Below are 14,307 nucleotides of genomic sequence, written 5' to 3' on the forward strand. Positions count from 1 at the left end.
CAACAAAGAACCCCCCCAAACAAAACAATGAAAAGCAAGTGATGCAAAAAACCCCAATTGCTCACCACCAACTGGCTGATGCCCAGCCAGTCTCTGAGCAACAGCAGTCCTAGCCAATGCCTACCTTCCACATCCCAGTTTTATTGAGGAGCATGACATCATATGGTATAGGATGTCCATTTTGTCACTTGGGATTAGCCGTCCTACTGTGTCCCCCCAAACTTGCACACCCCCAGCTTACTTGCTGGGAGAGCAGTCTGAGAGGCAGAAAAGGCCTTGAAGCTTTGTAAATAGAGCTGAGCAAATATCTAAAACATCCCTGTTATCAACACTGTTTTCATCACAAGTCCAAAACATTGCACCATGAAAGCTAATGCAAAGAATATTAATGATATCCCTGCCAAAATCAGTACAGACTGATTGGCAGATTTGATGAAGTTGAGGCAAGGAGGCATCAGGCTAATATGACCATCCAGGTTACCTGGCTGAGAAAGTGCAAGATAACCTTCTGTGCCTACTGAAACATTTACTTCTTGGTGTAATATTCACATTATTAACCCATGGCAGAAATACAAAGTTTTGGTAGCTTTATCTAGAGGTTTGCAATGCATCAGAATGCTCTGTCTTGGCAGTGTGAATGCTGACTCTTCAAAGTCTAGAAATACAAACTGCTAGCAATAGAATTCACTGGGTTGATAAGCAGCACATTTCAGTGCTACAATAACTGGCAAGCTTTCGTCATTTGATACTGTTTTTGGATGCAGTCTGTCAGTCTTCCCTTGGTGTTCCTGAGAGAAGCACTACTCCTACTCTAAACGCTCTTCTCTCCCACTAGTGGGGTATGTTAGAAGTAAGCCTTTATTTTCTTTCAAGTTTTGTCCCATGTGAAGCTCTGGAAAAGCAAAACAAACACACTTATGTGGACCTTTAAGCTATGTGATACTAGATTTTCAGGAGTGGTTTTTCCATGCTACAGTCCAAGGGAACTGTTTTTCTTTTCATTTTATTTTTTTAAAAATAATTTTGTTCTATCTGAATGGGGTTTCTGTGCCAGAAATGATCTTGTTTTATTGATTGGCATCTTGACTACAAAAAGATAGTAATTAATCTCCTTTTTATGATTCTACTATATTGCCTTTTATTTTCCTACTTATGTTGGTCCTTTTTAATTCTTCACAGCCAGCCATTCAAAATCTTATAGTCAGGATCTAACCTGGTTTATTTCTTTCATGTGTTAATTTTTCCTTGCATAAGAAAGGCTGACAAGCATACTCTATCTCCTAGAAAAGAAGAGATACCTCTTGCTACCCTTAAAGGATTGGAAAAGAAGAAATCCTGCGGGCCTTATACTGATGGAAAAGTGGTTATATGTTGAGAAAAGGCAAACCTGCACATTGTGAAACTTACTTTATTGAATTGAAACTTAATGTGTAATCTATTGGAAGAATATTTGAAAGAGTTAGCATTTGTATGAGCATTCCTCATAATCCATTCATTTCTGTCCTACTGAAGAAATGAAAGGTTGTCTTTCTCAATAACCATGTCAATTTTCATGGGAGTTCACTCCAGAATATCGTCTTGTTTTTCCCGTAGAACTCATTTTCATAATGACTTTTCCAATATGTCTAAACTTTTGAGACTTGAGATTTTTCTTTGGAGCATTTATCTTTTCTGTGAGACGAGCTTGTATTAAACTCTCCTATTTAGTTCAAGAATGATGTATGGAAAAGATATGTGATTTTGTGTGTTCTCTTAAATTCCGGATTAACTTGCCCCACTGTCTTTGGCTGCAAGACCATGCAGATTTCATTGTTGCCTCATTAAGAAATAAAACTAGAATGGCTTTTTGAGATGGAAAGATAAGAAGTTAAACAGAACCTTCAGAGCTAGCACAGAAAAAAGGTGTCAATTAAAAATATATACCCACATATGCAGTACTTATTTGTGTAACCTTTGAGGATATTTTCACAATGAAGAACTGTTTCTGTATATTGAAGTGGGGCTTTCTGAAAACCATGATGTCACCGAAGTTACAATGACAAATTACAGGACTTAGTAGATGACTGGCTCATGGAGTGAGTTTTTACTAATGGAATCACAGTATAGATAAGGTCAGAAGGAACCCTCGGAGACTGTTGAATCCAACCCATTTCCTCAAAGCAAGGTCATCTAGAGCAGGTTGTTCAGAACCATGTTCAGTTGAGTATTACATACCTTGAAAGATGGAAAGTTCGCAAGGTAACTGGACAAACTTTCCAATGTTTGGAAATATCTGACTTTTCAGAAATGTGCATTAATATCTTGTTAATAGCATAGTGAGGAACTGCTAAAGCTAATATGAATTCGGTCATTCCACTTACAGACCACTTTTAAGTTTGAGAAAAACATGTCATGTTTTGCAAGAAGTAAAAGCCTTCCACAGTTCTTTAAACTCAAGGGGTTGAGATACAGAAGAAATGCAAACATGTCACAATAGCAGAATGGGTGTATTTTGCACTCTTCAGGATTAGTCTGCCTGTGTGGATAAGGCCTTGTACAGTTACAAATTGTAACTGATTGGTTTTCCAAGAAACATACTATGAAATTTCATGTAGAATAGATACCTTCAGAGAGCCACGTTCAGTACTGAGAGGCTGCATATATGTATCCTAGTATAAATACAGACTTAGCGTATGAATGTTACTTTTCTTAGCCTCATTGAATCAAAGCCTAGTACACTTAATTTATCAAAGTAATAAAGGCACTCAAGTGAAAATATTGCCTTGGGATTTATGTATGTATTTCAGCACTTGTTGAATTGAGTGCATATCTCATTATTCTGGTTGGTGTGTATGGCAGGAGAGTATCTGTACAATGCACACTAATTTTATCAGAAAAGTTGTAATACGGCAGAACAGTCTGTTGCTGTCTTCTTAGGTACAACAGCTGATTTCCTTTGCAATCAGTCTCTACTATATCACTGCTTATGGCCTGCTGAGGTAATCTTCTGGCTATTTTTTATATATGTTCACTTTTTTTAAAAAAAACCAAAATGTTTTAGGTGTAAACTTATGGAACATAGGTGTAAAGAGATATTGTGTATTTCCTGTCACCAATTTGATATTTAAGCATTTTTAAACTCTTAAGTAATATACAGAAGAACAGCTCTTCAGTATATTCTGAAGAGCTGGTGTAGGAGCTTATCTTTGTAAGCAGCTCCCAAACATACTTTAGGCAGGTGCATGAAGATTTTGTTTTCTTTGGTGACAATTTTTAAAGTAGCTGCATCATTTGTCTTGCATCTGTGAGTCTGTTCCTCAAGAAGCTTCCTTACTGCCTTCCTTACTGCCTTATAGGCTCTGGGCTATAGAATGCTTCAGGGGAATTTTAGAAGAGTTTGATGTCGTTGCACTCATCTGTAAATTTTTTTTAAGATACTCTTTAAAATTTTTACCTTAGATGGTCTATTTGTATTTTTTACTTTAGCCATATTTCTTTTTAATGTTTTGAAGAGAAATTAGGATAGGAATGCTCTTTATTTTACCTTCTGCAAGTCAATTAAGTATATCTTCCAGGGAGTTCTGTTTTAAATATTTCCCACCCATTATAGCAGTTTGGTTTTGGTTTTTTTTTTTGGTGAGACTTACAGATTGCTTTCATCTTCTGAGTGTCATTTCTTATTGCAATGTGTTGGTCTTCTTTACCCTCATTATTCAGTCTTTCAGTGTTGCAGAGAGCTCTGCTAAGACAGGAGAGAGACATATTAAAATCATTATACCAATTTCCCACAGCTGTGGAAAAATTGTGCAATTTGTTTCCTAATTTAGGTGTCAAAGCTATCATTTTTGTGGTCATAGTATTTGTCTGAAATAGGACACTGCTGGAACCATTTCTTGTTCCTTATAATAGCTACTGCTACTTTCTGTGTTTTTTCTTGCCTGATCCAAGTACCAGGTTTTTTACTATATATATATATATATATATATATATATATAAATTCAGCTGTTGTAAAATCCTGCTTTTAGTGTCCTGATGGTTTAGATGATTATTTTAGCAGATACTTTGAGCATGAAGTGAGGGCCAATTACAAATGGAGTTCCAAGATAGAGGAAGACATGAAGCATTACAGATATCTTAATAGAAGGGTCAAAATCTTGCACTTTGCCTTTTGCTTTTCTGATTACCATTGAAATATTCCCTATGTATGCTTTTCATGCTGAGTTATGCGTAATTCTGTTGCATTTACAATCCAAAGTTTGGGGTTTTCCCCCCTGTTTTCTCAAGGTTTAAATCTCAGCTCTTGTTATGCAGCTGCTTTGTTCAGATCTTGCTCTTTTTGGTAATTTAAAAAAATTCTAATTTCAAAGAGATCAGCATCCTTTACAAACTTCTAATGTTGAATAGTAAGGTAAGTGAAATGCTTAAATTATATTTTTCTCCTTCTATTGCACGATAACAGACACACAAAATCTAAAAGCAGGTAAATGCTTAAAAAGTGAGCAAAGTTTTAGATGTAGTATAAAAATGAATGAGAATAGAGGTGTTGCTTTCTTTTTTTTTTCCCTTTTGTTCCAACAGTCATATAGTTTCTTAAAGAAAATGAAAATGTAAATGTTAGCAGATAAAAATTTTTTTATAACACATTTCCTTTATGAGTGTTTAGCCCCATAGTGTTGATATCCGAGACTGAAAAATTGTACTGTTTGTATTACCTTTTTTCCAAAATTTATTTGACCAAATGTAATAGAATTGCATCTCACTTTATTTTCATAAACTGCATTTATTCTGGTTATATGAGCCAGAGAATTCAATGGTGAATTGAGTAATCCAGATATTTTTGGGAAATGTGAATACCGAGTATTTGTCTTGCCTGAGTCAGAGTGTCCTAAGAGTTATTATTTGCATCATATTCTGGATATCTGTTGTTCATGTTTTCACAGGTGTTTCATAGCAATATTATAACATATTAATTTCATTTTTAACTTAAGTTTACATATTAGATTCTGTCTTTGATGGATGATTAATTCATGGAAATGTATCAGCTTGCATTCTCACTTTGCCAATAAGGTTGACATAAAAAGGTTCAACACATATTTGAGATGACTGAAAAAATAACCTTGCAAAATCTGCCTAGCAATTTGAAAATGAAAATGATTGATTTTTTTTTTAGTGTGATATTTCATAGGTAGGCTGATAAAGATACTTGAAAACTACTTAATTAAAACTACTGATGATGTTAATTTAGGTGGCAGAAAGCCTCAATTATGCTACATAAAATATTACTTATTTGAATTAAAGGTATCATTAAAAATGCTAATGGTTTTCAGTGTCTTAATGAAATTACTGCTTTCCAAGATGTGAGTAGTTAAGGAGTCTGTCTGTGATTCCTCTGTATTCTATGAATTCTATGTCTACTAGGTGTCACAGATTTGGCAAATACATCCTTTCACTCTCAACTGTGCTCATAAGTTCTTTCATTCTGAAAGCACTGCTTGTCCAAGCAACTTTTACTTGTAAAGACAGTAATGGGCAAGTAATCTATGTTTGGAAAAAACCATATTTCAATATAGTAGAAAGTGTTGGTATTTGCTATTATAAATCCTCCAAGATCACCTAAATTAGTGATGCAATATGTCTTGGATGTGGCAAATGTTAGAGCTTCGTTTATTCATTTAGAAGACCAGAATCTTATTAATATTTTTCTAAATATGATCACTTTCAAGGAAGATGCCTTTAGAAGTTCAGAGTTATGCACAGGAAGTTTTTGTTTAAAAAAAGCCTAGAAGAACGGTTATGAGAATTTTCAGAATGTTTGTTGATAACATAAATGTTCTGGTTCATCTTGATGATTTTTAAATATGACTGCTGAAATATTAGTGTTATTTAAAAAAAAAACAACTTTGGTCAGATTTTCTGATTTAGTGTTAAATAAAACTGTTTTTATTTCCAGATAACCCCAGATGTGGCTTGTGGAAATGCCAGTTCCAATACCTCTGCTGGAGGTCGACTTATCTCCTTTGAAGTTCCACAGAATACATCTATAAAGTAAGAATATTTGTCTTATCTGATGAAATATAAAAACACTTTTAATTTGCTTGGGTATTTAAGACAACAGTTTTTTAGATGGACAGATTTGTCAAATGACTAAAAGTACATGAAAGAACTTCTGACAGACGTCAGGCGTCTAGCTGTGCCACGACAGCTCTTTGCTTGGTTTTATTTTTCCTACATATTTAATGCTGTAGAAGATGTAAGCACGTAAACTGTCTCTGGGCTATCACAATGCATTAGAAATTAGGGCAGATGTGTTGAAGATGTCAGTTTGGAGAGGATATGATGTCTCCTTTTTTCTTCAAGCAGTGAACAATTTTTATTTGCCCCTTTAATCGCAAGATGCACTTGCTGGTACAAAGTGTTAGCGTTGATGGTAGAAATGCATGTATTTTGTACATTTCCTTTTGATTTCTAGATTATTACTTTAGGTGTCATCATCAGCTGTGAAATCTTTGTCTATGTTATATAAACTATATTTCTAAAATACATGAGTTTATACTGTGTTTTTCACTTTTCAAACTCATTCTTTTTCGATCACATACTCGCTTTGTTATTTTTAATTACAGAACCTGACTTCCTAGAAAGATCTGATTCTGTCAGCTGGGATGAGGCATTTTCTAAATGGAAATTTTATTTCATATAAAAATCTGCCAACGTAGTTCTCTGGCTCACAGCTTTACTGCAATTTTAGACTTCGATTTTCCCAAAATAGCCTACTTTTCTCGTACTGTCATCTTATCTTTCAGAATCCCAGCTTTCAGTTAAAAAAGGTCATGCTTGCAGGAAAAAACAAACTGATGCAAGCAGACAAGCTGCAGACAGTTTGGAGCAGTAACTGTTAAACGTGGGAGCTGTCCCACTCTTCCCACGGGACTTTGAATCATGCTCATTCATAAGCATTAAGACTAAGTCAGGAAGAGATCTGTGAGTGTGGATGCTCTGGCTGGCTGGAATCTGTAAGCAAACAAGTGTCTTTTCTTGAAATCAGGAATAAGCGGGCATTTGTGAATTCTGCAGCTGTATTTGAGACCCGTGATGGAGGGACCTCATTTTAAAGGAGGTTGCAGAATACTCAGTCATTTTTTGGTAATTCTTTTATCCTGTATATCTTTAGTAGTGTTTTGTATCTGGGTAGATGAATGCAGGCCAATATTTCATTGTATTTCACGTGTTAATGGCTTAAGCAACATCTCTGTTTCAATGACTGTCTATGAAAGGAAATGAATTTCAGTTTAATAATTTATTTTGTTTTGATTGTCAGATATGACTGAAACTGTGAAACTGATTGCTATCCTGTTCTAAAAATTATATGGTCAGCACTAGAGGTAGTGATGGGGGTTGATCTGAAAGAGGACCCAAAGTTATGTAAAAAATTTACTTGCACCTTTTTTTCCACTTGTGTCAAATGATTACAAAACTTTGCATTTCTTGTTTTGACCTCAGATAGTAAGTGACAAGGGAGAAACTTCTTTAAGGAGGATCAAAACAATTTCAGTACAGGAAATTGTGGAACACAACTTCATCTAGTTTTGTGGAGGCCTGTTTTCAGCAGGAGAGAATTAATGGTGTTCAGACATTGGATGCAGTTGTGTTTGAATTTTTTGAGGATTGTTCATACTCATTTGGGATTCCTTCAGAGGAAATATATGCATATAAATGCAAATATTTGGGAATTTGCCAGAGGCATAGCAGGTTTTTGTTTTTTCTTTATGGAGGTGAGTAGGGGAAAAAGATATCCTGAGAGGAAAGAAGGGCTGGCATAGAGTGCTCACTGGTGGAGCTGACAGAGAGCAGAAACTGCTTTATCCCCTCTGTCAGTATTCAGGAAGGCAGCATGGACTCAGTGACCTTGGGAGCATTACATGATTCATTTGATTTACAAGAATAAACTGTTCTGAACCTTCGATCTGGTATGTCAAGCAAACGAGGGTTTCTACCAGGATCTGTCTCCCTGTATTGACCAAACATTGAATGCTCTTTGGTAAACAAGAGGGTTGGATGTACTTAAGCTGCAGAAAATGATGGCATTGTAGATATATAACGGAGGTACTATTCAAAAAGGCATAAATGCAATGACTGAATAAAGGTGCTTTACTATTATGTAATGTTATTTAAAACACTTCTTGGGAGCAAAGGTGGTGCCCTTCAAATATTAGAAATTGAGACTCGGTATAATTAAATCTGCTATTACATATACTATTATGCAAATTATTTATATTTGTGAACACACTAAAAATGTTCAGGCCTCTTCATGGTTCCATACCTGCTATGTTTAAGTTTTCAATCATTGTTGATAAGCTTTTGTTCTGCAGTGATGTAATAACACCAGTTTCCCTCAGTGTAAATATTGTTTTAATTTATTTTCTTAGAATAAGGCAAGATGCTACTGCTTCTCTTATCCTGCTATGGAAGGTCACAACGACTGGATTCAAACAGTGTTCACTTATTGATGGCAGAAGCGTCACTCTTCTTCAGGCACTGGGTGGACTTGTTCTTTCTGAAGAAATGCTTGCACTAGGAAACAACTACTTTATTGGTGAGTAACATGGTAACTTTCTGTTTATCATCTCTAGGCGCCAGCTTCAAGACCCCAATGTGATATTTGGACTATGTTTTAGTCATCAGTTCATTCAAAGGGGACAACAGGTACACTAATTTCTTACACAGCTGACAGCATTCAGTTCAAAATCTAGACAGTAAATTTCACCCAATGCCTTTAGATGATACCAGATATTTTATATGTTCCTTTTTTATCAACTGTAAAGATTTTGCTTCACATTCTGAACGTTTGAGGTGTTTATCAGACATTATATCATGGGATTCTTTGTGAAGAAGCTTAAGCCTATATACAATAAACTTGAAAAAAATATTAAATGATAACAGGAAATCTGTTTTTCTAACGCGGTTTACTTACACTAACTTTTTTAGTTTTGTGTCTGTGAATATGAAACCTTAGAAATATACTATCTGTTTTATTGGGCAATTAGATGTTAAGCATCTTTGTGGAAGGAGTGTAATGAAAATAGGTTGATATGTTATTTTTAAGTGTATGGGAAATAGTACTGATTTAGTGCAGTATTTATGCATAGATGCAACAGCCTTAATTAAATTGAGCTTTCTGGGCAGATGTTTATTATAGGAATGACACAAAACTAAAATCATTGTAATAACAGCATTTATTGTAATCTGCTTGAAACACTGTACATCTTATAATGAAGTATAAGCTGCCACCAATTGTTATTCAGCAACTTATCATACTAAAAAATGTAAAATAAAAAGCAGAAACATTTGTCAAAATTCTAAGTGGGTAACTGATACAGCAAAAACAAATTCAAAAGTAGTGCCAAATTCTCTCCTTTTTGGGTGTTAGCAAAGAGATTTCTTGAAGATTGTTATTATAATTGACCACTATCAGCAGTGGTTGCTTTTAGTGCTATTGATTTTCTTGAAGTAATTTTCCAGTTCCTTATATTTAGTGTTTTTTTCCTTTTTTTCCCATTTCTTTTAATTGAGTTTTACATTTGATTTATCGGAGTTAAAACTCTCCTCCTGTGTCTTCCTCAGAAATATTTTTTTTACATTTGCTTTGTTAATGTACAATAAAATTAAGTAAAAATTTGCTGTAGACAGGATAATGTGTAAGTTTTATGCACTCATGAATATATCTAAAGGCGTAACTTGGTCTATAATGAGCAAAGATCTACTGGGACAACTTCAGGCAGAAAGCAGCCATCTATGAGAGGTGGAAACAGGTGCTGACTTCTTGGGAAGAGTATAGGAACATTGCCAGGGCATGCAGGGGTGCAACTAAGAAGGCTAGAGCCCTTCTAGAATTAAATTTAGCCAGGGATGTTAAGGACATCAGGTATATTTTTCAAGTACATCAGCAGCAGAAGGATAATGTGAGGGGTAATGTGGGCCCACTGCTGAACACTGAGAGTGCCCTGATGTCTGAGGATGCAGAAAAGGCTGAAGTACTGAATGACTTCTTTGCTTCAGTCTTTATGGCCTAGGCCGATGCTTGGGAGGCCCAGTCTGCAAAGGATAACAGGATGGCCGGGACAGCAGAGGACTTGCCCTGGATGGAAGAGGAAGAGGTTAAGGACTTGGCCAAGCTTAAGACTCATAAGTCAATGGGTCTTGATGGGATGCATCCTAGAGTGCTAAGGGAGCTGGCTGATGTGATTAGTAAGCCTGTCTCCATCATTTTTAAACAATCATGGAGGACAGACGAGGTGCCCAAGGACTGGAGAAAGGCCAATGTCACGCCAGTCTTCAAAAAGGGCAGGAAGGATGATCCAGGAAACTACAAGCCGGTCAGCCTCACCTCCATCCCTGGAAAAGTGATGGAATAACTCATCCTGAATGTTATCACTGAACATATGAAGGATAAGATGGTTATTGGGGGAGTCAACATGGCTTCAGCAAGGGGAAATCCCGTTTTACTAACCTGATATCCTTCTATGAGTACATAACTGACTGGGGGAGAGCAGCGAATGCCATCTACCTTGACTTCAGCAAGGCTTTTAACACTGTCTCCCACAACATCCTCATCAGAAAGCTCAGGCAGTGTGGCTTGGATGAGTGGACAGTGAGGTGGATCGAGAGCTGGCTGAATGACAGAGCCCAGAGGGTGGTGATCAACGTCATAGAGTTGAGTTGGAGGCCTGTGGCCAGTGGAGTTCCACAGGGATTGATCGGTTCTGGGGCCAGTCTTGTTCAATATCTTCATCAACGACCTGGATGAGGGGACAGAGAGTACCCTCAGCAAGTTCACTGATGACACCAAACTGGGAGGACTGTCTGATTCCCATTCAGTGGGATCTCGACCGGCTTGAGAGTGGGGCAGAGAGGAACCTCATGAGGTTCAACAAGGACAAGTGCAGAGTCCTGCATCTGTGAAGGAACAACCTCACACACCTGGGGCTGGGGGTGTACAGGCTGGGGGTTGAGCTGCTGAAGAGCAGCTCTGCAGAGAGAGACCTGGGAGTCCTGATTGATAATAAACTAAATATGAACCAGCAATGTGCCCTCGTGGCCAAGAAGGCCAATGGCATCCTGGGATGCATCAAGAAGAGTGTAGCCAGCAAGTCGAGGGAGGTTCTTCTCCCTCTCTACTCTGCCCTGGTGAGGCCTCATCTGGAGTACTGTGTCCAGTTCTGGGCTCCTCAGCTCAAGAGGGACAGGGAAGTGCTGGAGAGAGTCCAGCGCAGGGACACCAACATGATCAGGGGACCGGAACATCTTTCATATGAGGAAAGGCTGCGGGAACTGGGGCTGTTTAGTCTGGAGGAGACTGAGGGGAGATCTTATTAACATTTATAAATATCTAAAGAGTGGGTGTCAGGAGGTTGGGGCATACCTTTTTTCTTTGGTATCTAGCAACAGGACAAGGGGCAATGGGATGAAGCTGGAACACAAAATGTTCCACTTAAACATAAGAAAAACTATTTCACTGTGAGGTGAGGGAGCCCTGGCACAGGCTGCCCAGAGGGGTTGTGGAGTCTCCTTCCTTGGAGGTCTTCAAGACCCACCTGGACATGTTCCTATGTGACCTGATCTAGGTGAACCTGCTTCTGCAGGGGGGTTGGACTAGATGATCTCTAAAGGTCCCTTCCAACTCCTATCATTCTATAATTCTATGATAAGCTCCCAAATAGAGGACCTGAGCTGCTCTGTGAACACTCCACTTGACTGTACGTGCCATGCAGCTTGGACTATTAATTTAGATAACTAAAATGAATATTATCTTACTGTTTCATAGTTTGTCTTGTCCTACTTGTCTCTACTAGGATCTTTATTTTGTTTACTGTGTGCTAGGTAGTATGAACTGGAAATGAACCATTTCCATGAGGAATATAAAACAAGGTTTAGTTCATAAAAATGGTACTAATAATCTTGCTTATTTCATGCACTAGAAGTTTTCTGGGACCTCTTATTTTACTTACATCTGGTTTTTGATACTTATTTCAGTCTTAGTTCTTAATGCTCTGATAGTGAAATTCTTTGGAGAATTTTCCAGTTTTAGTGTAATTTGATTTATTTAAAGAGCAAGAGTCATGAATGTGTATGCATGGAGCAGCAGGGAGACTCCAATAATTGTGTGATACGTTCATGAATAGGAATGTCTGAGTGCTTACTAAAGATGAGTACAGATATAGTACATTCGAATTTTTATAAATCCTACTTCATTTTAGAAAATGGATGGATTACCTGTAGTGCTTTTGATAGAAAATTAATATGAAGCTTTCCCTCTGCATATCTTTGTATCCTGAGGTGTTGCAATTCCATACTAGGAATTCCATATAATTAAGTAATGAGTCAACTATCTTCTGGTTTTATTTTATGTGACCTTAATTTAGTTACAGCTTTTCCCAGAATAATATCCTTTTTTTAAAAAAAATACTTGAGCAGAAAAAGGGTGAAATAATAAAGGAACCAGAAAACTGAAACAGGAGTTTATTAATTAAAAAATGTTTGCAATCTATCAACATTTATTGCAACAGAGAGAAACAGAGTAGCCTCTGGATTTTCTTCTCAATTATATGGAAATATTCTGCTTGCTTTCCATCTTCAGTTCTTCTCCAATAAAATGTCTTGAGTGTAAAAGTTTAAATGGAACTCAGTCATTTGGTTTGAAAAATGCCGAATTTTATCTGAACTCAATCAAATTCTATAATTCAGCTAAGGTCTGTATAAAAATAAATCTTCACTTCAGATTTGATCCAGATGTGTGGAAATAGTCTGTGCATCTGACGTGCCTCCTTTAAGTTTTTAGTTTTCAGTAAGTTTGAATGAATGAAGTTTTTCTTATAGAGCACTTTCCATGTGCTTCTTGTTATACATGACAAACTTATTCTAAGTTACAATAAAATTGATGAATTTATTAAAAAAAGCAATAACATAGCATATGCTTTTATTTATGATATTTAAGCTACAACAATAATGAGACCACAATATACTGTAGGATTCTGTAAGGAGTCACACACAGAGTAAGGCTGTGAACCTTGTCAACTGATGTATTTATGTAATTTCACACTTCTTCTCTCACTGTTTGTTTATACAAAGGATTTTTTAAAGGATTCCTCTCTTAAGTGGTGACTTTTTTTTTACCTTAAAAATGCCTAATTATAATTTAAAAAAAAATGGGGAAGATTTGAGTAGGGCTTTTTTTGATTGTGTGTCTTTTGATCTTTGAATCACTTCTCACTGTGTTGCCTCCAAGTTTTGCTACTCAGCAAGGTATTTTAATTGCCTCTTGCAAACCTTTCTGAATAAGATGGTCCTGCCAAAGACAAAACATTTAGGGAAATATTGGTTTTGTGTTATCTCATGGTTAAATTGCTTAGGCAAGATTGAAAAGAATAAAAAGTAGGCTGTAAGGTACTGATCATGTGATTCCAGGAACAATGTCTAGAGGCTGGAAAGAATGCTGTCTCAGAGATCTAAAAATAGACATCCTGATCATAGACCTGTTTACCCTAGAGACAGTACCTGCACTGTGTGAGAATGAAGGATTTGAGAGAAGAGTATAACACAATTAAACAAAAAAGAGCAGTCTGTTTTTTATAATGTGATTTATAAAATGGCTGCTGCATCTGCCAACAGAGATGGCAAATAAGGGATCAACATTTAAAACATTTATTCATGGAAAGTCTGCCTTTACTTCAATAGAGTTATAGCTTCATACTATTTGTCCCATTGATCTTTAAAGTTAATAAGTGATTCTTGTATAAACTATTTATCATATTTATAAAATATCAGCATCTTTTCATATGGGAACTTCATATCTTCATGCTAGCAATAATGGTACTAGAATATTTGAAAATGAGTAGCTGCACAACTTTGTTGCAGTCACACACCTATTCTTCATTGCAATATAGCTTGAAAAATTCCATTCAGATGAAATACATTTTACAAGTCTGAAAAAATGAGATAAGGGTACCATGGTGCACTGTCAGTTTGTGTGAGTCTTTCAGACTGAAGATCTCATGAATGCCACTAGGTTACAGCTGAGGAACTCTGTGATCACAGAGCTGGAAGTGCTGCTTGTCTGTGTTTTGGGGGAATCTAATCTGCCTAACGTTGTGCACTTCTCTCTTTCAGGGAACAATATACTGGATTTGGGAACGTGTACAGGAACATGTTTATCTTTTTCTCTATGCATTTGTTGCAAGTGCTTAAGATTTACTAAATTGATTTAAGAGTACTGCTCTTGAGAAAGTAATGCATTGCATTTACCTTTAGAAAATAAAAAAGGCCTTGCTGAAGGAC

At 36.5% G+C, this 14,307-nt stretch overlaps 1 protein-coding gene across 1 annotated transcript in view; it reads left to right on the forward strand.

Annotated features, from left to right (window-relative positions):
- Positions 1 to 14,307, forward strand: part of DNER (delta/notch like EGF repeat containing) — a 122,279-nt gene that overhangs the window by 52,220 nt on the left and 55,752 nt on the right. The window contains exons 3-4 of the mRNA XM_062005721.1: positions 5,930 to 6,024; positions 8,403 to 8,569. Of these exons, the coding sequence (XP_061861705.1) occupies positions 5,930 to 6,024; positions 8,403 to 8,569 (262 nt within the window). The remainder of the gene's footprint in view (positions 1 to 5,929; positions 6,025 to 8,402; positions 8,570 to 14,307) is intronic.

Source organism: Colius striatus, chromosome 12, assembly GCF_028858725.1.
Source record: "Colius striatus isolate bColStr4 chromosome 12, bColStr4.1.hap1, whole genome shotgun sequence".
Taxonomy (NCBI): Eukaryota; Metazoa; Chordata; class Aves; order Coliiformes; family Coliidae; genus Colius; species Colius striatus.